The 27,836-nt window shown below is 35.9% G+C and overlaps 1 protein-coding gene across 1 annotated transcript; it reads right to left on the reverse strand.

Annotated features, from left to right (window-relative positions):
• Positions 1-9,204: 9,204 nt before the first annotated feature.
• On the reverse strand, positions 9,205-10,141 carry LOC133818317 (heavy metal-associated isoprenylated plant protein 16-like). The gene is made up of 3 exons (XM_062251102.1): positions 9,978-10,141; positions 9,793-9,871; positions 9,205-9,707 (listed from the first exon to the last, which is right to left on the reverse strand). The coding sequence occupies exons 1-3, from the start codon at positions 9,981-9,983 to the stop codon at positions 9,451-9,453; spliced, it is 342 nt and encodes a 113-aa protein (XP_062107086.1). The 5' UTR covers positions 9,984-10,141; the 3' UTR covers positions 9,205-9,450.
• Between the last annotated feature and the right edge of the window lie 17,695 nt (positions 10,142-27,836).

A 27,836-nucleotide genomic window follows, 5' to 3' on the forward strand; every position in this document is an offset into this window, starting at 1 on the left:
GAATTAGCAACAAATTGCTTTTAAAAAAATAACTAGCAAGAAACTTAAATTTAAAATCCACGTATAATACTTAATATTACATTATACCTTGTTACACCCAGATTTCGAGATAAAAGGCAATGACCCCAAAAGCTGGGCTCGTCAAGTGTGAGCTCGAAAGGTATGAAAACATTGTATGGTCCAATTGTAAAATCTCTGAAGTAAAGCAACAACCTCGAAGATGTGTAACCTCGGGATATTTTCTAAGTTCGAAATGGCACGACACTGGGATACATCTGTTATTAATTGTCTTCAGATAAAACAGTCCGAGCTTGGAAAGTGCAAGCTCGGGTGTGATAACTTTGACAATATCTATCTACTCCGAGCATGTCCAGTAGTTGGGTGACAAGTTCGTAACAATTCCATAAGTCTTGACAGTCACAATGCCGATTGTTGATCTCGAAGACCTGATTAGTCACCTGGGATAGCCCGTTACGTGTGACCATATTTATTGTTGTGTAATCCCAATATTTAAAGGATACCATTTAGTCTGTTATCTGTTCCCGGTTCTTATGGGATGTTTCCATGTATATAGGAGATATTGCATTTAATGTCATTATTTGAATTGATATACAGAATATCTTCCCGAAATATGTGGAAATGAATTCTGTAACCTTCCCTATAAATAGAGGAGGAATGACCACTTGTAAGGGATCGATTTCTGATTTTCTGGAGAGAAGGCTCTGGGTAATTCATCTCTGAAGAATTTCCAGAAAACTCTAAAGTCTTAATAACATAGACTCGTGGACTGGGCAGAATTAACTGCTGAACCACGTAAAAATCTTCTTATTTTTCTTCATTATTCATTCGCTTCATAGTTTACATTGTTTAATTGTTCTACGATTTAAGTTGACGAAAAACGGCGTCAGCATACCTATAATATATAATCTCTTGTTGTCACTCCCAAATTAAAAAACTAGAACAAACATAAACTTAAACAAAAATAAATATATTATTTAATTAAAATATGATATTTATTTCAAAATTTGTATGACATTAATATAAATTTAATAAAAATAATTAATAAATACTATAAATAAAACTAAGCAAATGTGCATATTGCATATTGCTTGTATCTAGTATATCTAATAAGTGTGTAGATAACGAAAATTCTTGGTTTTAACGGTTTTTTTATTTTTTTAATATTAATTTTTATATTTAACAGAATATTCTTATATTTAACAGTAGTTTGTAAATACATAAACTTAAATAAAATAAAATAAATAATTAAAATAGGATATTTTTGCTATATTTCACAATGATAATTATTTAAAAATAATAAATAATTAAACAATTGGTAGTTTGTAAACACTTAAACTTAAATAAAATAAAAAAAATTATTAAAAAAAATTAAAATAAGATATTTTTGAGATATTTTACAATGATAATTATTTAAAAATAATAAATAATTAAACAAATTAAAATATGATATTTTTTTAGATATTTTACAATGATAATTATTTAAAAATAATAAATAATTAAACAAATTAAAATATGATATTTTTGAGATATTTTACAAAGATAATTATTAAAAAATAATAAAATTATATGTTTTATAACTTAAATAAAATTTAATTAAATTTAAATTCACTTATTAGAATAATATAATATTAAACATATAATATAATCTATTGTGAATTAGCAACAAATTACTTTAAAAAAAAACTAGCAAGAAACTTAAATTAAAAATCTTCGTATAATATTTAATATTACATTAACCATATGATATATAATCTCTTGGTGCCACTCCCAAATTCAAAAACTAGAATAAATATAAACTTAAAAAAAAAAAATTATTTAATTAATTTAGGATATTTATTAGAAATTTATATGACATTAATATAAATATAATAAAAATAATTAATAAATTGTATAAATAAAACTAAAAAAATGTGCATACAGTATAAATATAAATAAATGCAATTAATTTAATTTGGATGTTTATAATTAAGTATTCTCTTACAATTACTTATTGAGGAAATTTTTCCATCTAATATTTTTTGTACTTATCTTTAGATATTTTATCCAAACGTATATTTGATTTTTATCTTTCATATTCTTTTTATTTATTTTTTTCTTTCAAGCATACAGTATGGCCTCTAAACAATTATCATATTACATGGGTTCCACTATTTTATATCTTAAAAAAAACAAATTAAGTGTTATAAAGTTAGTATATGCTTTATAAAAACTAGCTATAATTTTTAATAAAAATATAAGATTAAAAACAAAAGAACAAAATATTATAATTATAAATTATATAGATTAGGTTGTATCCTAATATACATGTGTTTCTCTCTTTTTTTTTCTTACTTTTGTTGTTTTTTATTTGAAAAATCATATTTCTTTTCTTCAATAAAAGCTAGTCTATGCATTGCTTCTTTTTTTTTTTTAAATAAATAAATTAAAAAAAGAAACTAGTCTATGTATACATACATAGTGGAATTCTCCTATAGGGATTTCACTTTAAGCCCTACCGGTGGGGCTCTCAGTGTTCTCGACTCGTGAATAGTTTTCGGCGCGACTTTTTTTTATGACCGTGTATATTGTAGCTATTTAGAGCATCATGCAAATTTCCAAATTTTTTTGAATAGTTTACAGTACCAAAATTTAAGTTCAAAGATGTTGTTGCACGCATGATTAATTTTTTTTATGCACATGGAAAGCAACACGTTTGAATCTAGTTTTTGAAACTGTAAACTATTCAGAAATTTCTGAAAATTTGTTCGTCTTCTTTTCATTAAAAGTTTAGCCTTTAAGTACAAAATGACGAGAGTATTTTATAACTATAAAATTGCATATATTATTTAAACAGCAATTGACTATAAAAAGAACTTTTTGGATTTATTTTGTGTGGGTTTATGATAGTGTTAAATTTGGTATATATTATCTATTTAAAAAAGAGAAATTTTTATATATACGGAATATAACAAAAAAAAATCGAAAAATACGGTATTCCCAATTTCCTACAATATTACGGTAAAAACTAAGCCCACAAGCCCAAAACTCAATACCACATTTACGGAAGACCGCAACCCAAAAACCTAACCCATTACAACCCAGCCCATATTTTTGTAACATATTGTCTTCAATATATTTTCAGATATCTTCAAAGAATAAAAAACATTCGAAAAACCAATTTGAGCTTACAAAACCGAGAAGTTTGGGTAAAATCATAAATTTTCTTCTGCAATCTACTGCAAAATTTCTGAATTGATGGGTCTACAAAAACAACTACACGACATCTATTTTGTGGTAAGTTTCCTTGTTCTTCTATTTTGTTCTTGGAACATAGTTTATAACTTTTGAAAATCACTAAGACAAATCTAGCAAAAACATATATTTTAACACATATCTCCACAAAATCATATACAAATTTTACCATAGAAACAATTGAAAACCATGAAAATCTTTTATAAAAAAAAAACTGTTACAATATTATAAAGATGTTTCTTAGAATGTCTCAAATTTATTGTAAACATTTATTAATCTTTAAGTTACAGTGAAAATTGACTCTTGCTCTATAATGATCCTCATGTTTGATAAAACATTTCATAAGCTGCTAGAATAATAGACAACCAATATTAACAAACTTGTAACATAAATTTACAAAATAATAAAATATATCATCAAACTTGAAAAATATAATCCACATTGTTGTAAATGATACCTCAGTCAAGAACAGAATTTTAAAACAAGACAAAGCAATGATTAGATGACAAGTAAAAAACAAATTGATGAATTGAAATTAAAACAGATAAAATCAAAACTTGAAAAAATAGAACACCAAAAATTACGAGGTTCGAACAGAATGATGAATCACATCACCTGTCTACTCCTCGGCCAGAACAACCCCAATGACTTAGAATCTTTACTGAGCTAATCAGAAGAGAATTACAAGAATTTGGACAAGAGTACTCAGACTCAAACACAGAGAAGCTTTGCTTCTAGTTACAGTTGATCTCACTTGTGGCAATGGTGATCAAACACACACCATGCCAGTACAACCCTCCTTCTCACTCTTTCTTTTGCTTACAATTCACTCAAAAGATTCTCTCTCTAAACTGGTACCTCGATTACATAATGAGCTAGATATATATAGCTATTATATATACATAACTCAGATCAGAGCATTAACAAAATTGAAAACATATTTCAAGAATATAAAACCTATTATCTATAAATACACAAACTACCAAATTAGAATCTGTAACATATGTTTACAAACAAAAACATATTTACAACATCGGTAACAACATTAACAACCCTGTAATACTTCGTTACAAAAACTACCAAATTAGGACCTGTAACATATGTTTACATAAAAACAAAAACACGGTTACAACATCGGTAATACCATTAACAGCGTTGTAACATACCGTTACAAAAACCTAACAAAAGTTAACAAAATTAAAAACATAACTCAGATCAGAGCATTAAAAAAATTGAAAACATATTTCAAGAATATAAAACCTATTATATATAAATACACAAACTACCAAATTAGGACATGTAACATATGTTTACAGAAAACAAAAACATATTTACAACATCGGTAACAACATTAACAACCCTGTAACATTTCGTTACAAAAACTTAACAAATGTTAACAGCATCAAAACAAACAGACCCATTATATAGCAACTATATAATAATAAACATCAATCATTATAATAAACATCAACCAAATAAATTCAAAAAGAAAAAAAAAATTGGACTTTTCTTATGAGAAAGGAGAAGCTTCTCCTTTTATTTTCTTAGCAAATGGCTTTAGCCTCCTCATCCTAGAAATTCCATTGCTCCATCTCTGGAGCAGTGAACTTTGTCTCAATGAACAATGAAACACCTAACAAAAAGTAGAACCCTTACATTAGCTACTTAAAACCTTCAAATATATATATATATATATATATTTATATAACTAAACAAACCTAGTAATCTCTTTGATTGTTTCAATCAAATGAGCCAATGGAAATTCCAAGATTCCATATATTGATAACAATCACAGAAATTTCAAACCCATTAAACAAGTTCCTTAGTTTTCTACAATTTCAAGGCAACCAAACAGGAGAAAGAGAAAAGAAACATTATAAAAAAAAAATCTGATGGGTGTGGGTATAAATGCTAGGATTCAGAGGAGAAAGATCAAAGAAAAAGACTGAAAAGTTGAAAAGGAATTTTATTTACCTGGTGGTGATGGTGAAAAGTGAAAGGAGGAGACGAAGAAGAAAAAGAGAGGCGTCGTAGCCGTTAACATTTTTGCTGCCATTGAAGCTCCAGTCAGCTCGCAAAGTGTAGCAATGATGGGAGAGGTCGCTAATGACAGTTCAATTTTCCTACCAAATCTTTTCAGCACAAAATAATTAAAAAAAAATATGTGAGAATGAGGAGTAAAAATGGTGAAAATCTGAAGAAGAAAAAAAAGAGAAAGTTAAGGGGACATGGTCATTGACTGTTAATGGAGGAGAGATGTGAGTCTGATTTTCAGGATATAAAATATCTGTATATTTGATATTAAAAACTGTATTTTTAATAGAAACCGTATATATCAATTTTTTTTTAACTTACGATGTATTGTGTAATTTTCCCTTTAAAAAAAGGGCATATATTGTGTTTTTTAATTTTTTGCACAAAATGTTAAATTACCCCCGAACTATAGAATTTGTAGACTTTTGCTCCCTAAATTGTTTTGTTTGGAAAAAATAACTCTCAAACTATAGCACTTGTAGAATTTTGCTCATTCCGTCTAAAATAGTAACGATTTGCAGTTAAAAAATATTTAAAAATAATTTTTTCATTAATTAATTGATTTCAAATTAGAAAAATAAATAAAAATAATTTAAAAAAATAAAAAAATTAATAAAAACTGAATTTTAATAAAAATTAATCCAAATATAATTTTGAAAAAACTAAAATCAATATTTTAAAACTAAATTGAATTAAAAACTCAAAAAAATCTATATTTGAAACGTAGATAATCAAACACATTTACGAAACAATCAAACAAAAAATTAAAGAGTTTAATTTTGTTTAGTTCAAAGTATAATTTAGTTTAGAAATAATTATTTTAGTTTTTTTAATTCCGTTAAAGTTAACATTAAAAAAAATAAAAAAAATCGTTAAAACTAAGAATTTCCGTTTTTTTTAAAAGTAATTTGTTGCTAGTTGACAGTAGGTTATATTATATATTTAGTATGATATTATTCTAAAAAGTGCGTTTAAGTTTAATTAAATTTTATTTAAGTTATAATTTATTATTTTTAATTAATTATCATTGTAAAATATCTAAAACATATCATATTTTAATATGTTTAATTATGTATTATTTTTATATAATTATCATTGTAAAATATCTAAAAAATATCATATTTTAATTTGTTTGATAATTTATTATTTTAAAATAATTATCATGGTAAAATATCTCAAAAATATCATATTTTTAATTTTTTAATTATTTATTTTATTTTATTTAAGTTTAAGTAATGTTTACAAACTACCATTAAATATAAGAATATTCCGTTAAAGTTAACAATGAAAAAATAAAAAACCGTTAAAACAAAAAATTTCCGTCATCTACACACTTATTATATAAAAGAGATTTATATTAAAAAATGAAACTTTCCTTTATTTGATGTATTAGATAGATTATTAATTTACAATTTTGATGAGGACTAAAGAATAAAAAAAATATTTTATAAAAGAAGAAATGATAAAAAAAAATTCCAGAATTATTTCACTTGTCTAGTTTTAGTCCATATATGTTATTTTGTTGAAAATACAACCATTAAACTATTCTATATTTGTGAAATAGTCACTCAGTTAGATTTTATATATATATATATATATATATATTTATATGCTAGATAGAAGCAACATGCATGTTGCTTAGTTTTAAAGTTGTAAATATGCTTATTCAAATATGTATTTATTTTTATTATATTTTTTATAATTATCATATAAATTTTAATATCATAAAAATAAATAAAAGATGTTTAATATAATGTGTTGACGCCGTTTTTCGTCAACTTAAATTGTAGAGCAATTAAACAATAAAACAATGAAGCAAATGAATAATGAAGAAAAACAAGAGGATTTTTACGTGGTTCAGCAGTTAATTCTGCCTAGTCCACGGATCTATGTTATTAAGACTTGAGAGTTTTCTGGAAATTCTTCAGAGATGAATTACCCAGAGTTTTCTCTCCAAAAAACCAAAAATCGGTCCTTTACAAGTGGTGATTCCTTCTCTATTTATAGAGAAGGTTGCAGAATTCATTCCCACATATTTCGGGAAGATATTCTGTAAATCAATTGAAATAATGATATTAAATGCATTATCTCGTATATACACGGAAACGTCCCATGAAGATCGGGAACAGATAACAGATTAAATGATATCCCTTAAATATTGGGATTGCACAATAATAAACATGTTCACACGTAATGGGCTATCCTAGGTGATTTATCAGATCTTCGAGATTAACAATTGACATTGAGTCTATCAAGACTTATGGGTCAATCACGAGCTTGTCACCCAATTTCACGCTATGCTCGGGATAGGTAGGTGTTGACGAGGCTGTCACACCCGAGCTTGCATCCCGAGCTCGAGCTATCCAGTCTGAAGGCAATTGATGAAAAATATATTTAAGCGTCATGCCATTGCCCACCGCAAGCTTAGAGAATATTCGAGGTTACACATCCTCGAGGTCATTGATTTACTTCAGAGAGGTTTAACGGTTGGACCATATGATGTCTTCATACATTTCAAGCTCACACCTGACGAGCCCAGTTTTCGGGGTCATAACTTCTTATCTCGAAATTTGGGTGTAACATAATGTATTAAAAAATTATGTCAAAACATTGTCAATAATTTTAATAAAAATTGATTCACTTTTTTAAATATACATATATATAATAGAATGAATTATAGTTATATAGTATATATAAATATTTATATTAATAATCTCTACATATATGACATCTAAACACAACATTGACATATATATATTTACATGGCTGCATGATATATATATAAATTACAATAATATTTAAAAAAAATTTAATAATAGAAATAAATAAGAATAGAAAAAGTCATAGTGTATAGTAGTATACATGCATCAATTATTTTTGGTTTCTAATGTATCTCGCAGTGTCCTTTGATGAAGAAAAAGAGTTTCAATCACTTAATAAAAAAACAAACTATCATACAAATTTATAAAATTAATTTTTTTTATAGGTATGACATTATTATTTTTAAATAAATATGATTTAATTATTTAAATTATCATAAAATATATTAAATTAATATATTTTAATTGATTAATTTATTTATTATTGTTTAAATTTATGTATGTTCTAATTTTAGAATTTGACAGGGACAACAAGATATTATATATTATATGTTTAATATAATATTAATATTATACGTGGATTTTAAATTTATTAAAACGTATGGTTTAATTAAATTTGTTATAAAATGTATGATTTTATATAATTATGTTTAGTTAAATTTTAATAAATAAATAAAAACATATTATTAAACGTATGAGTGTGTAATATATAAATAAACTTATGGTATTATATAATTATATAAATAAACCTATGAGTTTTTAATTATGTTTTTCTCTAAGTTTAATTAAATTTTATTTAACTTATAAAACGTATGATTTTATTATTTTTAAATAATTATTATTGTAAAATATCTCAAAAATATCATATTTTAATTTGTTTAATTATTTATTTAATTTTATTTAAGTTTAAGTCATGTTTATATTCTATAATTAAATATAATAATATTATGTTAAATATAAGAATATTCCGTTAAAAATAAGAGGAAAAAAATAAAAAATTTCCATTATATACATATTTTTTTTTATATAGAAGAGATATAATTAGATATCATCATACTTTGATTAATTCTATTACAACTATTAATTCTAATAATAAATAATTGATTTATCATTTTTCATTTGTCTACATTATTATAATTTATATAAATATAAACCGGACAGGTAGTTATATAGTACTACGGTACCGAGAATGATGAGCCACGTTAGTAATTCGTTAAAAAAAAATAGATATCACATTACAAAAGACTATTTTTATAAAGATGATAATTATTCAAAAGGTATTTTTGTAACAGAAAAAAAAAACTATACAGAACAAAACTAGATAAGTGCAATAGTTCAATTCAGGTATAACACCTATAACTTATTCTTTACAAAATTAGCTCTCGATTATAAATTTAGTATATAATCAAAATTACTAGCTAATTAATAAGTTTATCACCCTGACAAAGATCGTAACACATCAAACATTATCAGAATTTTAACATGATATATATATGAGGAGAGGAGAGGAGAGGAGGGGAGAGTAAAGAGAATCCTTTTTGTGCCTTGTGTCTGTGAGATGAAATTACATAATAGAGCAAGAGGGTTGATGGTCTGACACTTCGTAATAGGTGATAGGGGTAAAGAAAGGATGAGGATGAGGCTGAAGCTGAGCAACTTCACTTGTTGTCTTCTCTTCTTTCTTCTCAACAGGGCTCACGCTCACCACTTCCGCACGTTTTAAGCTCTTTCGGAGCAGAGTGGTCAGCAAAACCACATCGATGTCCTCTCCCGTAACCTCTATTTGGCTCTTCTCCTGCTGAAGTGATGCTTGTGTTACTCCTGCGCATCAAATGATTCAAAATCAATTCCTCTTTCGTTTTTATCATTAGCAAATATATATAAACTATTAGTTCAGATATATTACCATCAACTCCAACTGCAGTCTTAAGGGCTTTGGTGCGGCATTTCTGGTCGTTTAGTGCTACCTTGATGACCACCTTTTGCTGCAAAAAAATAAAAATAAAAAATAAGTATTTCTGGTCGTTTCCGATGAACAAAGGCGTTCGAATTTTGACAATAAGTATTTTGTAATTTAATTATTATTTGTACCTTCATGATGATGATGAAGACGACCACGACGAGCTTGTTGGTTAGTGCGAAATGAAATCTTTTGTTGGTAGTTTGAAACAGAGTGACTGTGTTGTGTTGTCTTTGGGTTGGGAGAGAGAGAGAGTTTGGTTGTTAATATTGAATTGGTTAGTGTTGTGGTAAATTGATGATTTCACTCCTATTTATAGAAAGAGAACCGTGGAGTTAAGAGACTCAGTCTTAAATCCCGCGTCCCTTTTTTCTTGTCCGACGCTCTCACATTTTTTTTTTGATACCACTTAAAACATAACAAGTCATTTGAATTATATGTCATGTTTTTGGTTAAGGTTAATGGTCTAATTACTTAAGGAATGCTGTTAAGCACACTAATTTTTATTATTTATAAACAAAAAATTAGAAGATAATTTTATTATTTGAAAATATATCTCACAAAATAATTATTTAATATTTCTGAAGACTAATTTAGTCGATTTAAACATTCCGATTATATTTTTAAATGATGTAAACAATATAAAATGATTATGATTTACTTTCTAAATTTTTTTAGTAGAACACATAATATAAATAATGATTCCAATTTTTTCATATTTTATTTCCATTCAATTCTCTATTGATTTATTTCGATTCTGATTACACTTTGATAAATATGTACTATGTCTTCTTTTTTCCTCGGAGCTTAAATTTCATATTTCCCCACTAGAAATAATATATCTCATCTAATTCTAACTTTTCTTTTCAAGATTTTATATTAAATTAAACAAAATTTATTTCCAATCAATCATACCTTTAGATCAATTTTCAAAATATCTAATATTTTAATCGAAAAGACTTATTACATGTAATAGTTCTATTTTTTCCCCACTTCTGCACAGGCAAGAGGTTTTTTTTAAGAGTAAGAACAATTATAGTAGTTGCTTTAAAATCATCTCTTCTCTAAAATAAAGATGAGAATGATCAAATTCACCCAAAATAAAGCTATACATTAGATGATGCAATGAATAGTAGCTGCTCCTATTTGGAACAATATTATTCATTGTTCTAAAATTATTTTATTAATTTTTAATTAATTTTTTATATATGCATGAATATATATTAGGGATAATGACGACAAAAATACTAAATGTTTTCAAATTCTTTCACTTCAATTTTCTTTTTTAGCAGCAAAAATTCTAAAAATTTGTTAATAGTTTCGCTTAAGTATCAATTCTTTTATTTTGACGGTAATAATATCAAATCTTTATTAATGGTTGCACTTACGTATAAAATCTTTTAAAATAAGTTTTTTTTATAAATAAAATTGATTTTATATATTTTATAAAAATATATTTAAGGAATATATATATGTGACAATAATACTAAATTTCTACTAATAGTGACACTTAAATATAAATTCATTTTTTCTAAATTTTATATTTATTTAATTTTCATTAGTTTTTATATGCTTTTATAAATTAAAATTGATTTTATATATTTTTTCAAAATAATTTAAGGAATATTTACAACAATAATATTAAATTTCTACTAATATTTACCCTTAAATATAAATTTAATTTTTTTATTCTTTCTAGTTTTTCCATTTAATTTTTTAGATTTCAATAATTTAAAATTATTTTTATAGATTTTAAAAATTATTCAAGGAATATTTGAAATAATTATTTTTTAAAATGAACAAATATTTGGTATTGTTACACCCAGATTTCGAGTCTTGAGGTTGTGACCTCGAAAGCTGGATTCCTCAGATGTAAGCTCGCGATAGCTAAAATACATGTTCGTAATCTAGACGCCGAATCTTCAAAGCAGGTGGCAACCTCGAAGATAGGTAGCCTCGAAGTCCTTATAAGCTCGAAAAACAGAACATCGGAGTATATCCATTGTCGGGCAGCCTCGGATCAAGTGGACCGAGCTTGGCATGAGTGTGAGCTCGGAGTAAGGCGGCCTCGGTGGTATTTGCCCACTCCGAGCTGATCTTGGGAAAATAATGTAACTCGTAATTTACTCAGAGACTTAGACTGGCATGATGCTGATTGCTGATCTCGAACGGCTTAATAGGTCACCTGAGGAGACACAGTCCATGCATTCAAGAGATATTTATTGTTGTAACTTTCCTACAATAAAAGGATATTAACTAGTCAGCTATACGCCCCTTGGTCTTCAGGGGACGTTTCCTTGTATATAGGAGTTACAGGCTTTAAAGCCATTAAATTTATTAATATACAGAATAACTTCCCGAAATGTGTGGGATAGTATTCTGAGTTCTCCTCTATAAATAGAGAAGTCATGTACCATTGTAAAGGACCGAAATTTTGTGATCTTGAGAGAACTTCTAGAGAATTCATCCCTGAAGAATTTCCAGAAATTTCCTAAGTTCTAATAACAAAGACTCGTGGACTAGGCAGAGTTAACTGCTGAACCACGTAAAAAACTCTCCTTGTTTTATTGTGTTATTCTTGCCATAGTTTTTACTGTTTACGTGCTCTACATTTTAAGTTGACGAAAAACGGCGTCAACAGTTTGGTGCTTTCATTGAGAGCCTTAAGCAGTACGATCCCTGAACAGCTATGGCCGCGAATGATCAGAATATTCCTGAAGAAAATTATCCACGACGCCCTGGGAAGCAGCCAATGGTAAATCCAGAACCTGAGGAAAGAAGTTAGTCCTCCGATTCTCGAGGACCTCCAGCACCTCCGGCCCCTAGGGACGATGAGGATATGTACTATAATCCTGAACGGTACTCCCCATTGTGGAACTTGAAAACCGACAGCTGAAAAAACAGTTGGCCGAGGCTAATAAGCAGAACGAGGAATTGGCTAGGTTAGCCGCGGAGGCCCAGGCGGCTTAGCCCCCACCTCCGTGTGAGAACCAAGCCCCACCTCCGAGGGACGTGCACGTTCCTCCACGCAGGCCTCGTGAACGACCTCGAAAAAATGCTGCCACAAGGAGACTAGAGCAACCTCTGGCACCGGCAGAGCAATCTGCTCCCTCGAGACCCCGAAGAAGTACTCGAGCCTGGGCTCCGGTTAATTCAACTACGGAGGTAGCAGCGGGAACTGGGAATAACCGAGCCCCTACAGAGGCTCGGACTCAAATCCCTGGTAACAAGCAGAATGTTACCGACCCAACACGGGCGAACTCAGGACCGTCTAGGCCTCGAAATGGGTGGCAGCCACCGTCACCCATACGATTCCCTCCATCGCCTATAAGATACCCTTCACCGCCTCGCAGGAACGCTCAGCCAGTTCGAGGTGATGAGGAAAGGCGTGCAGGGAGAAAACAAGGAAATAGAGAAGCCTTCAGGGAACGGAGAGGCGCCCAGCCTACAAGAAGTCAAATGTCTCGGTCTCGCATTGTGGAGATGAGGCAGCATGAAAGAGATCTGTCTCGAAATAATCATGCAACGAGCCTTGCCAGTGATGATTCAGGAGACACTAGATCAGTCAGCGTGTATGATCAAGGTCGAGGAAATACTGGAAACCATAGGAACCGCTCCGACCTGCGGGAGCATCTGAATCAGAATCGGGGTAGTGGTAATCCAGCGAACCCGGACCTGAGAGATCGCCTAAATGGGCGCAAAGATCCCCTGCGAAGGCGCGAGCCTGGAATTGTGATCAATGAGAGCCAATTTCAGGCAAGACCCCTTGTGGACCCGGTTCAAGAGAGAATTTATCAACTGGAAAAGGCCTTTAGGCTCTTACAAAATGAGCGAGGTCGGAGTCGGGATGAGGTTTCTGACGAGGAGCTCGAACCATTCGCTCCCCATATTTCCAACACTCCGTTTCCTCAAGGGTATCAGATCCCTCATGTCCCACCATTTGAGGGGAAGTCCGACCCGTACAGCCATCTGAGTACATTTAATACCATAATGAGAGCAAGTAATGTGGGATACGAGCTCAGATGCATGTTATTTCCAGCATCGCTTACAAGACCAGCAAAAAGCTGGTTCGAGAAATATAAAAGACATTTGATCACTTCTTGGGATTAGCTATCAAAGGATTTCAAGAAACAGTTCAGAGCCATGATCGGGGTAAGACCCGAGGCATCAACTCTGACCAACATTCGACAACAGCCAGGCGAGACGTTGAAAAGCTACCTTATGAGGTTTAATTTGGAAGTTGCCCGAGCTTGAAATGTGGATGACAGCAGTCATCTAATGGCTGTCCAAGCTGGAGTAATGCCAGAAAGTCCTCTCTGGGACAATATGCAGAGAAAACCGGTGAGGTCCTTAACCGAGTTTAATAAGCGAGCTCAGAGGTTTGTCAATGTAGAGGAGGCGAGGTCAACACTGAATATGACTTCTCAGCCCGTAACTACAACGATAAACGTAAACTCTGCCTCAACCTCGGCAGACCCACCAGTTTCAAAGCCTACTGCAGAAAGCCCTTCCAAAAGAAAGAAGAACGAAGGGAGTAACCCCGAGGCCGAAGGGGGAAATAAGAAGAAGGGGGGAAGGTATTTCTCTGTGTACAAAGTGTACACCGAGCTCAACGAGTCTTGGGAGAATATATACCTGGCTAATGAAAACCAGGTCCCTTTCAGGCGTCCAGACCCCATGAGAAATCAGAAGTCCAAGAGGGACTCCAGCAAGTACTGTCGATTTCACAGAGACACTGGGCACACTACTGATGAATGCAGGCAGTTGAAGGACGAGATCGAAGGATTGATGTCGAGAGGTTATTTCAGACAGTATGTCAAAAACAAGAATAATAATCAGGCTTCTACTAGCCAGAGGGCAGCTACACCACAAACTGCCCAAAACAACAATTCCCGAGTAAGGGAAGAAGATAGGCCCCCTCCAATTGATGGAGAAGACGTGATAACCATCTCGGGCAGGCCTCATCTCGCAGGGATGGGCAGAAATTCCCAAAAACGATATGTGAACGAGCTAAAAACTGGGGACGAGTCTCCTTATGAACCCGAACCTAGAGCTCCAAAAAACCAAAAGATTGAATCTCAACCGATAACCTTTACTGAGGACGACACATCCCATGTTCAGTTTCCTCACCATGACCCACTGGTCATCACTCTCCAGCTCGCGAATAAGAGAGTTCACCGAGTTCTCATAGACAATGGGAGCTTAGTGAACATTCTCTATAAGGCCACCTTAGAAAAGATGGGATTCGCGCTTCGAGACCTAAAAGCCTGTGCAACGACCTTGTATGGTTTTTCAGGAGAGGGGGTTGCCTGTATGGGGTCCATTGAACTCCTGGTAACCTTGGGAGACTACCCGATCTCAGTAACCAAGATGATGGAGTTTGTAGTAGTGGACCTGCCATCGGCCTACAACGTGCTGCTCGGGAGACCCACCCTAGTAGGGCTGGGGGCAGTCTCATCTGTAAGGCATCTGGCCATCAAGTTCTCGATCTCTAGTGGCATCGGGACGCTGAAGGGAGACCAATTAGCTTGAAGGGAATGCTATAGAATTTTCGTAAGAGGAAAGAAACAGGCGAGCGAACAAGAACTCGTCGTTATCCAGAATAAGGATGGGACGGTATTGGAGATAGATGAAGAGATCAATCCAAGAGTGGAGGAAAAAACTGATCTCGAACCATTAGAAGAGCTCGAAGAGTCAAATCCCTCGAAAACGGTAAAGGTTGGGAAACATCTACGTGAAGAAACTAAATAGCAATTAATTTGCTTTTTGAAGAAAAACCAGGATGTCTTCGCGTGGTCACATTCGGACATGGTGGGAATAAGTTCGAATATAGTGAGCCACGCGCTAAATATCGATAAAAGCTTCCCACCGAAGCAACAAATGCGAAGACAACTGAACGACGATAGAAAAAAGGCACTGAAAGAAGAAGTCGACAGGTTAAAAGCAAACCGATTCATTAGGGACGCTTTTTACCCCGATTGGGTAGCCAATTTGGTACTGGTCCCGAAGCCCAGTGGGACGTGGTGAACCTGCATTGACTACTCGGACCTCAACAAGGCCTGTCCAAAGGACTGCTTTCCTTTACCACGGATCGACCAGCTCGTGGATGCCACGGTAGGGCATGGACTAATGTCATTCATGGATGCCTATTATGGATATAACCAGATTACCATGCATGCCCCTCACCAGGAACATACGAGCTTCATAACAGATAAAGGGCTATACTGTTATAACGTCATGCCATTCAGGCTCAAGAATGCTGGAGCCACATACCAGCGGCTCGTGAACATGATGTTCTCGGAGCAAATAAGGAACAACATGGAAGTTTATGTTGACGACATGTTAGTCAAGTCTCAAATTAACGATAACCATGTTGATGATCTCGAAGAATGCTTTCCCGTGCTCCGGAAATATAACATGAAGCTTAACCCTCATAAATGCTCCTTTGGGGTATCTTCAGGAAAATTCCTGGGTTTTATTGTAAATGCTCGAGGAATAGAAGCTATCCTAGACAAAATCCAGGCCCTGATTGATATGCCCTCACCTCGAAAATACAAAGATGTCCAGAGTTTGACTGGCAGAATGGCGGCACTAAGTAGGTTTATCTCGAAATCTACAGACCGTTGTCTTCCGTTTTTCAACCTGTTGAGGGGAGGCAAGAAGTTTGAATGGACGGAAGAATGCGAGTTGGCTTTCCAGGAGCTTAAGAAACACCTCGCAGAACCCCCTATCTTATCAAAACCTATTACAGGAGAAGTGCTGTACTTATATCTTGCCATTATCGAGCACGCCATAAGTGTAGTGCTTGTACGAGAGGAAGAAAAAGTGCAAAGGCCCGTATAGTAAAAGGTTGTTGGGGGCAGAGTCAAGATACCCCTTAATGGAAAATCTAGCTCTCAGCTTAATTCACTCATCTTGGAAACTTCGACCCTACTTTCAAGCGCACCCCATCCATGTACTAACTGATCAACCACTAAGACAAGTCTTGTCTAAGCCAGAAGCTTCAGGTCGACTTCTTAAATGGACAGTTGAACTCGGGCAATTCGAGATCACCTATCATCCAAGGATGAACATTAGGGCACAAGCCTTGACAGACTTTATAGTGGAATGTACTGGCATGACCAACGATGAAGTTATAACCCCAGCCCACGAGTTGTGGAAACTTTACGTTGATGGGTCATCTAATGAAAATGGATCGGGGGCAGGAGTAATTTTGATCACTCCTGCAGAAAGCAGATTTCATTCTACCTAGAGAATTGAATTCAACGCATCAAATAACGAGGCCAAATACGAGGCTTTACTGGTGGGACTTCGTATAGCCAAGGAGCTCAATGCTAAAGCAATACATTGTTACAGCGACTCCCAGCTGGTGGTTAACCAAATTTTGGGAGAATACTAGGCTCGTGGCACGAAAATGGCAGCTTATTTAGAAAAGGAAAAATCAGCATTGGCACACTTCGATTTCTATGCGATAGAACAGGTCCCCCAAGAACAAAACTCGAATGCAGACGCTTTAGCTCGGCTTGCTACCTCTACCGAGAGTGATGAGCTGAACGTCATACCAATTGAACATCTCTCGGCACCTAGTATTAACGAGCCCAAGCAGGAAGACGTGTGTATGATCGATTCCGAGCCTACTTGGATGACTCCAATAGTCGAATATCTCGAGACCGGCGTCCTTCCAAAAGATCGGAACCAGGCTCGAAAGTTGATATATCAAATCCCCCGTTACACCATTATGGATGGAAGGCTGTATAGAAGAGGATATTCCATGCCCTTACTTCGGTGTGTGACTCCACCTGAAGCTAAGAAAATCATTGAAGAAATTCACGAAGGGTTCTGTGGAGACCATACTGGGGGGCATAGCCTGTCCAAGAAAATCATACGCCAAGGTTATTTCTGGCCTACCATCAAGTCAGATTCTTTTGAGTACGTAAAGAAGTGTGATAAGTGCCAGCGATTCGCCACGATTCCTCGAGCTCCACCGTCCAAGCTGTCTATGATGACCTCCCCATGGCCATTTGCGGTATGGGGAATCGACCTCATAGGCTTTCTCCCAACCGGCAAGGGCGGAGTGAAGTACGCGGTAGTCACTGTAGATTACTTCACGAAGTGGACACAAGCTGAATCGTTAGCAACTATAACCTCCAAAAAAATCCTTGACTTTGTAGTAAAGAACATCATATGTCGATATGGGATGTCGAGGAAAATTGTATCCGACAACGAAACCCAGACAGTGATCTGTTTACCAACTTTTGCGAAAAAAAATGGAATAATAAAGAGTTTTTCGTCAGTAGCTCATCCCCAGGCAAATGGCCAAGTCGAAGTTGTAAACAAGACTCTAAAGAGTTCGCTGAAGAAAAAGTTGGAAGAAGCAAAGGGAAGATGGCCCGAAGAATTGCCCCCGAGTCTTATGGGGATATAGGACTACGGCCCGAACATCGACAGGACATACCTCGTTCTCTCTGGCGTACGGTTGCGAGGCTATGTTGCCAGTTGAGGTCAAAATTCCCACAATTCGAGCCCTCGCTTACGATCAAGCCTCGAACCACACTCAGCTCGAAGAAACTCTTGACTTGATCGAAGAAAGAAGGAACGAAGCTCAGCTAAAAAATGCTGCATACCAACAGCGAGCTACCAGGTACTTCAACAAAAAGGTTCGGGATTGAAAATTCAGTGTGGGAGATTTAGTGCTAAGGCGTGTATTCTTGGCAACGTGAGATCCAGCAGCTGGCGTGCTCGGGCCAAATTAGGAAGGATCCTACTAGATAGAGTCACTCATCTGACCCGGTGTTTACAAGTTGGCGAGATTGGATGGGAGTCTAGTACCACGAGCATGGAATGGCGAACACCTACGACCTTACTATCAATAGTGTAGGAAGGATGTTGCCTGTAACCATGCTTGCTTATTTGTACTGTTTAGTCTACTTTTGGATTTTGTCAAATAAAGATTTATTTCGTTTAATATGATTTTTTTTGCAATCTCTCTTAATTTAATAACCTATGGTCACATTCATAGGATATTAAGGGGGCATTATTGGTATATATACCATCGGCTTGAAAAATAAAATAACATATACGGAATACACGCAAGTGTTTGGATATAACCAAATGCGCGAGCTAAGATAGTTTGGATGTAACCAAGCTATCAAGCATAAAAAAAAACGTACAAGTGTTTGGATATAACCAAATGCGCAAGCTAAGATAGTTTGGATGTAACCAAGCTATCAAGCATAAAAAAAACGTACAAGTGTTTGGATATAACCAAATGCGCGAGCTAAGATAGTTTGGATGTAACCAAGATATCAAGCATAAAAAAAACATACAAGTGTTTGGATACACGAGCTAAGACAGTTTGGATATAACCAAACTAAGTGTATGGACTACAAACCTAACACAACCTTAATAGGTTTGGAACAAACCAGCTAAAACTAATCGGCAGTAAGTTGGAGCATAACCCACTTCGGATAAGCCGAGACCGAGGCTGGAGTATCTTACAAAACAATAGTTTCGACCTCATAACCTCGGAGAGCTACTTGAGGACGAGAAAAAGTAACTAAAAAGTAAGGTATAACTAAACCGTTTGCATTACACACCATACAATTACTTTCGGGTGCATGGTTAAAGTAATATCCGACCTTGACAAATAACGAGATCGGAAGCGGATAATTCGAGCAAACTGTGCATGAATGCATTGAACCTCGAGCCTAAATCCCAACTATGTTTGTGTGATTAAACAAGCATATACGACTCTTTAATATAAGATGTGCAAAATATTTCATACCGAGAAATGTAAAGCATATATATTAAAAGAAAGTCAAAAAGAAAGAGAAATTGTATTAGCCCTACGGGCATAAATTAAAACAATTACAAAAATAAAGGGACGCAGCCCCGAGGTAAGATTTATGAAGGAGCAGTCTCCTTAGCCTTCTCAGCATCAGCAGCACTAGACTCTCCAGGGCGAATAGCATGACTACCCTTCTGAGCCTCCCGAGCAGCCTCCTCCGCTTCAAGCCGAGCCTGCCATTTGGCCACAAATCCTTCCTCGAAAGAGCCCAGGAAGCTAGTGTCGAGGTCGGCGTTGCTGGCCCAGATCCTATACATGGCTAGATCAACCGCATTGTCCTTCTTCTCTTTGAACTCGGCAAGGAGACGAGCCTTTTCATTCTCGATTATCTCGAAAGTGGTGGCCTTCTCCTCCTCAAGCTTGGCATTAACCTTCTCCAGCTCTGCAAGCCGAGCATTCGCCTTTTCAAGCTCGGCTGTCTTAGCCTCGACCTCTGTTTTTGAAGCCTTGAGATCATCGGCCATCTTAAGCTGAAGATTCCTCGACTCTTGGGCCAAAGACATGCTCGAATGCACCTCATTGGTTAGCTTATAATTAAGCTGAGCCGAGACAACAAGAGCCTGGCACACAAAGAAGACTGAATTAGAACATATGCCAAGGCGCATAAACAATTAAAAGTAAGTTGTGAAAATTTACCACAGCAGTAAGTTCAATACTCTTATCATAAAGAGTATTGCAGTCCCGAGCTTTATTCAAAATCTCCCAATGTTCAGCGTCGAAACCACCAACGCTCTGACCCACCCAAGATAGGATGTCTGAACCGAGTATAGCCCCGTGGGCGCCAGCAACATTGTCAATCGCGAACTCATCAACATGAGATCGAATTGACAGCATATGTGACTTGAAAGTTGAGGGCTTCTTCGGGGGTGGGCCGAGTACTGGGTGGACTGTGACTGGAGGAAGTGCGGAAGAAGCGGCCGAGATGAATGCGTCGGCCTGGGCAGTCGGGTCCTCGGCTGTGCTCGCAGTAGTCGGAGCTGGTGGAGTCTTCTCAGTGCACTTGAGGACCTTGGAGGGTCGGTCCGACCTCTGTGAGCCTCTCGGGCGCTTACTCTTTTGAGCCCCCTCGCCACTACCGAGCACGACATCAAGGTCGGAATCCATGGCACCTGCACAATTTCAATTAAGATTTAGCATGGCGCTAACAAACATAGAAGGGATAAAAAGACAAGTAGAGAAAAACCTAACTGGAACTCTCCCCCGAGCTTGAGCTCGGCGACCACGAAATTCCCCCATCTTCAGAAGAGGTGGGGGGAGTACCTTCCCTATAGGTGGACGTCAACCTTGAAAGGTCCCTATAGTCGTTGGTCCCATATTGGATGGCTATTCCGTTCCATACCTCGTTCAGGCTATACATGATGTCGTATTTCCCAAGCCAGCTATCGAACCTATGAACCCATTCATCTACCCAAGACCATACATAAAAATGGTTTCTATCATCCTCACACAATACTAACCTATTTGGTTTATGCTTTAATAGGGAGGGGGACCACATATTCGAGCTTAGGATGACTATACCTTTCTCATCCGAGCCCGAGCTTGAGGCCTCGTCATTGGCCTCGTTCCCTAATTGCGGACTCCTTTGGCGAACTGGAGGCGGAGGCCTCACCTCTCTCCTTGGGGGGAGGATGCCCGTTGGCAGAGGCACGAGCTCCCAGGGTTGTATTTTTTATTGGACCAATCCGAGGTGGACTGATCCTTTCCCAAGAGCCCACAAGCTCGGAGCTTGTCTTCGTGCAAAAGATATGAGAGGGATCTCCTGCCGTAAGGGAGTTGGAGCAGAGTCTCTCTATGCTCCTTCATCTCATCAGTGGGAGCAGGGCAATGATAGTTGGCTGGAAAATCAAACACATTTCAACTAAGTACGGGCCTAAAAATAGGGTTCGAGCACAGAAAAGAAGGAGGTTGAGGTACTTACAAATTCGTCTGAACGAGTAGTATCGAGACGGAGCTAGACCATCTTTCCAGAAGAAGGCCTTCTTGAAGTCAAGAGGATGATTGGGAAGATCCTCGAACATCTTCTTCTCCTTGGGGTAGCTCGAGAGATAATAGAAGCCATCTCCTCCCCGAGCTCGGGAGGGATTGCTTTTCAAACAAAAGAGATACAGGATCTCCTCTGGCGATGGCCCTTCCCACTTCAGTTCATGGTATAGCGACCTCAGGGCAGACAAAACCCTGTAAGAATTGGTGTTGAGCTGGAAGGGGGCCAACCCAACAAAGTCTGTGAAGTCTTTGAAGAAAGACTTCAAAGGCAGTACCACTCCTGCCTTCATGTGCTCCTGGCTCCAAGCCGCGTATCTCAGCTTGTTGTCAAGATTTCCATCTCCTGGAGCGTGGTAGCTTCGCTCGTGGGAGGCCAGGGCTCGACACCTTAGCGAGCCTGATAATCCTGTACCATGAAGGGCCAGGATGTCAGTTATCTGGCCCAATGATGTAATCGAGCTCCAATAATGCTCAGCCTCGAAAGACTCCCTCCTCGGCTGTGAGGTAGAGGGCTTCCCCATCAGTGAAAACTGCAGATCACCTGGTTTGAAGGCAACTGTCACTTTAAGCTTAGGGTCGAGGGGAATCGGTCTAGGCTCGGTGTCAGGGTCTGGATGAAGGGTGATCCTTAGTCTCTTCCTTTTCCCTTCCTCGACCTCGTCTATCTGACGTCAGAAGTGATCTCGAGTGTCCTCTTGCTCACGCCTCAGCTCATGTTCACGAATCAAACACTGATTCCGGGTAGACAACGACTCCGGGCTCGGAGTTTTTGGTGAATACGGGATGGCAAGCAACGACCCCCACCGTCTTTCCAGATTCTGTGACATCTAGCAAGAAAGAAAAAATGGTGAGGGCCATGCATGCAAGGAATCAAGAATGGCGATCTTAGTGGTTCAAGATCGAAAAGGCTTGGATACGAGATGAGATCGATCATGGGGATCCGATTAGTGTCACGACGTGTATTTCACGAAAAAGGGAGGGAAGTGGATTTAATTTTTGAAAATCCTGAAATATCAGGGAAAAAAGGTGGCGATTATTCAAGAGTGGTATTTTTGAGAATCGTGCATTCTTTAAAACCAAGATTTTGTACCCGATATCTTGGTATACAAGATATGTCCTCCAAGAGTTGGGAAACCCAAAAAAAAAAAGGATTAAAATTGGGTCTTCCTACACATGAACTGGGTTTAGAACCAGTAAGTGTTGAAACCTAAATTTAATACTAATTAATCGAAACATCCTAGTGCATTATACTGAAGAATGAACCAGCATAGTCCCAGAAACTAAAAAGCAACAGAGGCAGAAACTGACGTAAAGAAAAAAGAAAATATATATGCAGCCAAGAACGGATACTTACACACTGAAGATGGTGGTTGCAGATGTTGTGATCAATCTATCATAAAACAAGAACAATAACTAAACAGAAAACTTCACAGCTAAAAAATGACAGAATCTTAACAAACAACAACAAAGTAATAAAACTTAGCTTTGCACAGGGATATACGTGGTTCAACTCATTTCTGAGTCTACATCCACGGGAACAGCCTTATAGGCTTTGAACTATCTTTATTGATCAAAGGAGATTACAAAAATGACAGCAGCTACAAATCCTTTACAACAAAAAAGAGTTCTTGAGTATCAGGATTGCAAGAACTTAAACTCTTCTTCTCTCTACTTCTTGGAATAGATCTCTTCTTATCTTTACACACTCTCCTAAAAATGAAATGTGTATCTATATATATAAGTCAGTGAGATACGATGAATGGTTTTTTTTTAACTGTTGTCAATTATATTTACTGATCATCCTAAATGAGGCTGACTTGTCAAGTGTTTGAACCACATCACTACAAATCCACCTTGGTTCAAAAGCACTTGAATGTCTCCTTCAAGATAGTACAGGCTGTTCAAAACCTCGCAAGAGGTCTAACCATATTCTCCTATATTTAACAAGTTCAGGCAGTGCCTAAACTTGTCTTGAGTGACCCCTTTTGTGAACATATCAGCTGGATTATTAGCTGTGTTTATCTTCTTAACTTGAACTTCTCTATTAGCAATCACCTCTCTAATAAAGTGCAGTTTAATATCAATATGTTTGGATCTCTCATGGAACATGGGATTCTTCATCAAGTGTAGAGCACTCTGATTGTCACAGTGAACCGTGATGTTTTCTGAATTAAATCCCAGCTCTTTAGTAAGTCCCTTTAGCCATATTGCTTATTTAATAGCTTCTGTGGCTGCCATATATTCAGCTTCAGTTGATGATAATGCAACTACTTTCTGCAAGTTATCCTTCCAACTAACACACCCTCCTTGAACTGTAAATACATACCCAGTTAGAGATCTTCTTGTGTCTATACAGCCATCATAATCTGACTTTACATACCCAACTACTTCGCTTTCAAACAATGGTTCTGAGTTAAAGATTAGTCCAACATTTAGGGATCCTTTTATATACCTTAGAATCCATTTAAGAGCACTCCAATGTTGCTCACCGAGGTCTACAATAAAATGACTTACTATGCTCATTGCATAGGCCAAATCTAGCCTGGTGCACAACATGGCATACATCAAGCTGCCAACTCCACTAGCATATGGGACAATGTCCATGTAACTCCTTTCTTCTTCTGTTATGGGAGATTGATCTTTGGTGAGTTTAAAATGTGTGGCCAATGGAGTGTTAATTGGTTTGGCTTTGTCCATACTAAACTTTTCAAGTACCTTCTGCAAGTATCTTCCTTGAGACAAGAAAATAGAGTTCGGTCTTCTTCTTCTAATGTCAATGCCCAGAATTCTTTTAGCAGCACCTAAATCTTTCATGTCAAACTCAGATCTCAGCTGATACTTGAGTTTGTTTATGTCTTCTTTGTTCTTTCCAACAATTAAGATGTTATCAACATAAAGCAACAAATAGATTTTATTACCGAAGTATACACATGGATCATAGCAGCTTTTAACAAAATCTATTTTTGTCATAAACTCATCAAATCTTAAGTTCCATTGTCTAGGTGCTTGTCTTAGTCCATTAAGAGATTTTTGTAAGAGACATACCTTGTTTTGGTCACTGCACTCAAATCCTTCGGGCTGCTTCATATAGATTGCCTCATCAAGTTTTCCATGAAGGAAAGCAGTCCTAACATCCATTTGGTCCACCTCAAGATCGAGCTTGGCTGCTTTTGACATTATAACTCTAATAGAAGCTTGTTTTACAACTGGAGAGAAAATTTCATTGAAGTCAACTCCTTCTTTTTGAGTGAATCCTTTTGCTACAAGTCTGGCTTTGTAGCGAGTATTCTCAATTCTAGGAATACCTTCCTTCTTTCTAAAAATCCACTTGAAATCAACCAATCTCTGACCTGCTGGTTTGTCAACAAGAATCCATGTTTTGTTCTTCTGTAGTGATTGCATTTCTTCCTGAATGGCCTGAATCCATGATGCACTTTCCCTGCTGCTTATTGCCTCTTGGTAGGTTGTCGGTTCTGAATTCTCAATTTCACTTGCTGTTGTCAATGCAAAAGCAGTAAAATCTGCAAAACCAAATCGTTCAGGGGCTTTAATGTCTCTTTTAGTTCTGTCCCTTGCTAGTTGATATTATTCTAAGCTCCTCTCATCATCATCTTTATTGTTTCCAGCTGTAACTTTCTGATTTTGAGGCAAGTTGCTTCTGTTTTGGTTGATTTCCACCTCAATCTGATTACTACTTGTACCCTTGCTGATTCTTGTATCTGAATTTGTCTTCATTGCCATTTCATCTTCTTTAAACACTACATCTCTACTGATTATGCACTTCTTAAAGCCTGGTTCTAAACACCATAACTTGTAACCTTTAACACCTTCAGCATACCCAAGAAACATGCACTTAACTGCCCGAGGTTCAAGTTTATCTTGTCTTATGTGTGCATAGGCCAAACAACCAAACACTTTTAGATGATCAAAACTTGGAGCTTGGCCTGTCCATTTTTCTTGGGGTGTCATAAAGCCAATGGCAGCTGAAGGACATCTATTGATCAAGTAACAAGCAGTAGTTGCTGCCTCACCCCAAAACTTTCTTCCTAAACCAGCATCTTTTAATAAGCATCTCACTCTTTCAAGGATTGTTCTGTTCATTCTTTCAGCAAGCCCATTCTGTTGGGGTGTACCATGAACAGTAAGATGTCTTGCTATACCTTCCCTACTACAGAATTCATTGAACTCAGCTGAACAAAATTCTAGGCCATTGTCAGTTCGAAGCTTCTTAATTTTCTTTCCTGTTTGATTTTCAATCAGCTTCTTCCATTTGACAAAGGTACCAAAAGCTTCATCTTTGGTCTTCAACAAGAAAATCCAGACCTTCCATGAGTAGTCATCAATGATGCTCAAGAAATAATTTGCACCACCCATAGTTGATTCTTTAGCAGCCCCCCATAGGTCCGAATGTATATACCCAAGTGGATTTTTTGTTGTGTGAATTCCTGAGCTGAACTTCACTCTACAGCTCTTGCCATATACACATTCTTCGCAAAAACCCAAATATCCTGAGAGTTTTCCTTTCAAAATGCCTTGTTTTTCCAGTTCACACAGTCCTCTTTCACTCACATGGCCGAGTCGAAGATGCAATAGTTTGGTTGTGTTTGCATCAGCATTACATGAAACATTTGAAACAACACTACTGTCTTTCCAACTAGAAAATAAAGACCATTTCTAAAAATTCCTTTCATTACAACTAGAGAGCCTTTAATTACTTTTAATGATTTTTCATCAATTTTAACAGAGCAGCCATTAGCAGCAAGAGTTCCAATGGATTACAAGTTTCTTTTCAATTCAGGAATGTACCTTACATTCTGTATAGTACTTTGAATTCCATCATGTAGTTTCAGCACCACAGAACTTGAACCTTGCACTGAACAAGCTTTATTATCTCCAAGCAACACAATCCCTCCATCTTTTTCTTCAAAACTACTGAATAGTTCTCTGTTTAGACACATATGGAATGAGCAATCCAAGTCCAATATCCTTTCTTGGTCTGATTTAGTGCTTGAGACTACCAAAACATCTACTGAATCATATCCATCAGATGCAACACTTGCCTCTCCTTTATCAAGCTTCTTATCTTGGTTTAGCTTGGCCTTTAATGCATAACATTCATCTCTGAAATGCCCTTCCTTCTTGCAATAATAACACTTCTTTCCAGTAGCATTTCTAGACTTGGATCTTGATCTATGACCTCCTCTGCCATGATGATTCTTATGAGTCTTAGAGTCTCTCTTCTCACTTCTGCCTCTTTCAAACAGCCCTTCACCACTTGAGTCAACTTTATCATCAGATTTCTTCTGAATATCTTTTGAATTCAATGCCGCCTTTACTTCGGACATGGTCAAAGTATCTTTGCCATATAGGATTGTATCAACAAAATGTTCATACATTTTAGGCAGGGAACTCAGCAAGAGAATTGCTTGATCTTCTTCATCTATCTTAACTCCAATATTGTTCAAGTTAAGAACAATTTATTGAAGACATCCAAATGTTTTCTTAACTCTTTTGCATCATCCATCTTTAACGTGTAGAGCTTCTTCTTCAAGTATAGTTTGTTTTCCAATGATTTCTTCAAGTAGATTGATGCCAACTTATTCCACAGCTCAATGGCTGTCTCTTCATTCGACACTTCACGTAGAACTTCATCTCCCAAACTCAGTAGGATTATACTATGAGCCTTTGTTTGAATCTCTTATTGTTTCTTCGTATCATCACCCAGCTCAATCAGAGCTTTGCTGTCAATGGCCTCGGCAACCCCTTGATGAACTAGTAAGGCCTTCATTTTAATCCTCCATAGACTAAAGTCATTTGTCCCTGTAAACTTATCCACCTCAAACTTTGCTGAAGCCATTTTCTTGAAGTTTCTTGATGTAACACTAGTGTTCTTAAACCACAATCAGACCTGAGCTCTTGATACCAATTGTTGTGATCAATCTATCACAAAACAAGAACAATAACTAAACAGAAAACTTCACAGCTAAAAAATGGCAGAATCTTAACAAACAACAACAAAGTAATAAAACTTAGCTTTGCACAGGGATATCCGTGGTTCAACTCATTTCTGAGTCTACATCCACGGGAACAACCTTATAGGCTTTGTACTATCTTTATTGATCAAAGGAGATTACAAAAATGATAGCAGCTACAAATCCTT

The sequence above is a fragment of the Humulus lupulus genome, chromosome 2 (assembly GCF_963169125.1).
Source record: "Humulus lupulus chromosome 2, drHumLupu1.1, whole genome shotgun sequence".
Lineage (NCBI taxonomy): Eukaryota > Viridiplantae > Streptophyta > Magnoliopsida > Rosales > Cannabaceae > Humulus > Humulus lupulus.

Bases quoted from the DNA above. Each gene is read 5' to 3' on its own strand.
- LOC133818317 (XM_062251102.1), bottom strand. The intron at 9,708-9,792 runs GTAATATATCTG...TTTGATGCGCAG, and splicing joins GACTGCAGTTGGAGTTGATG to GAGTAACACAAGCATCACTT.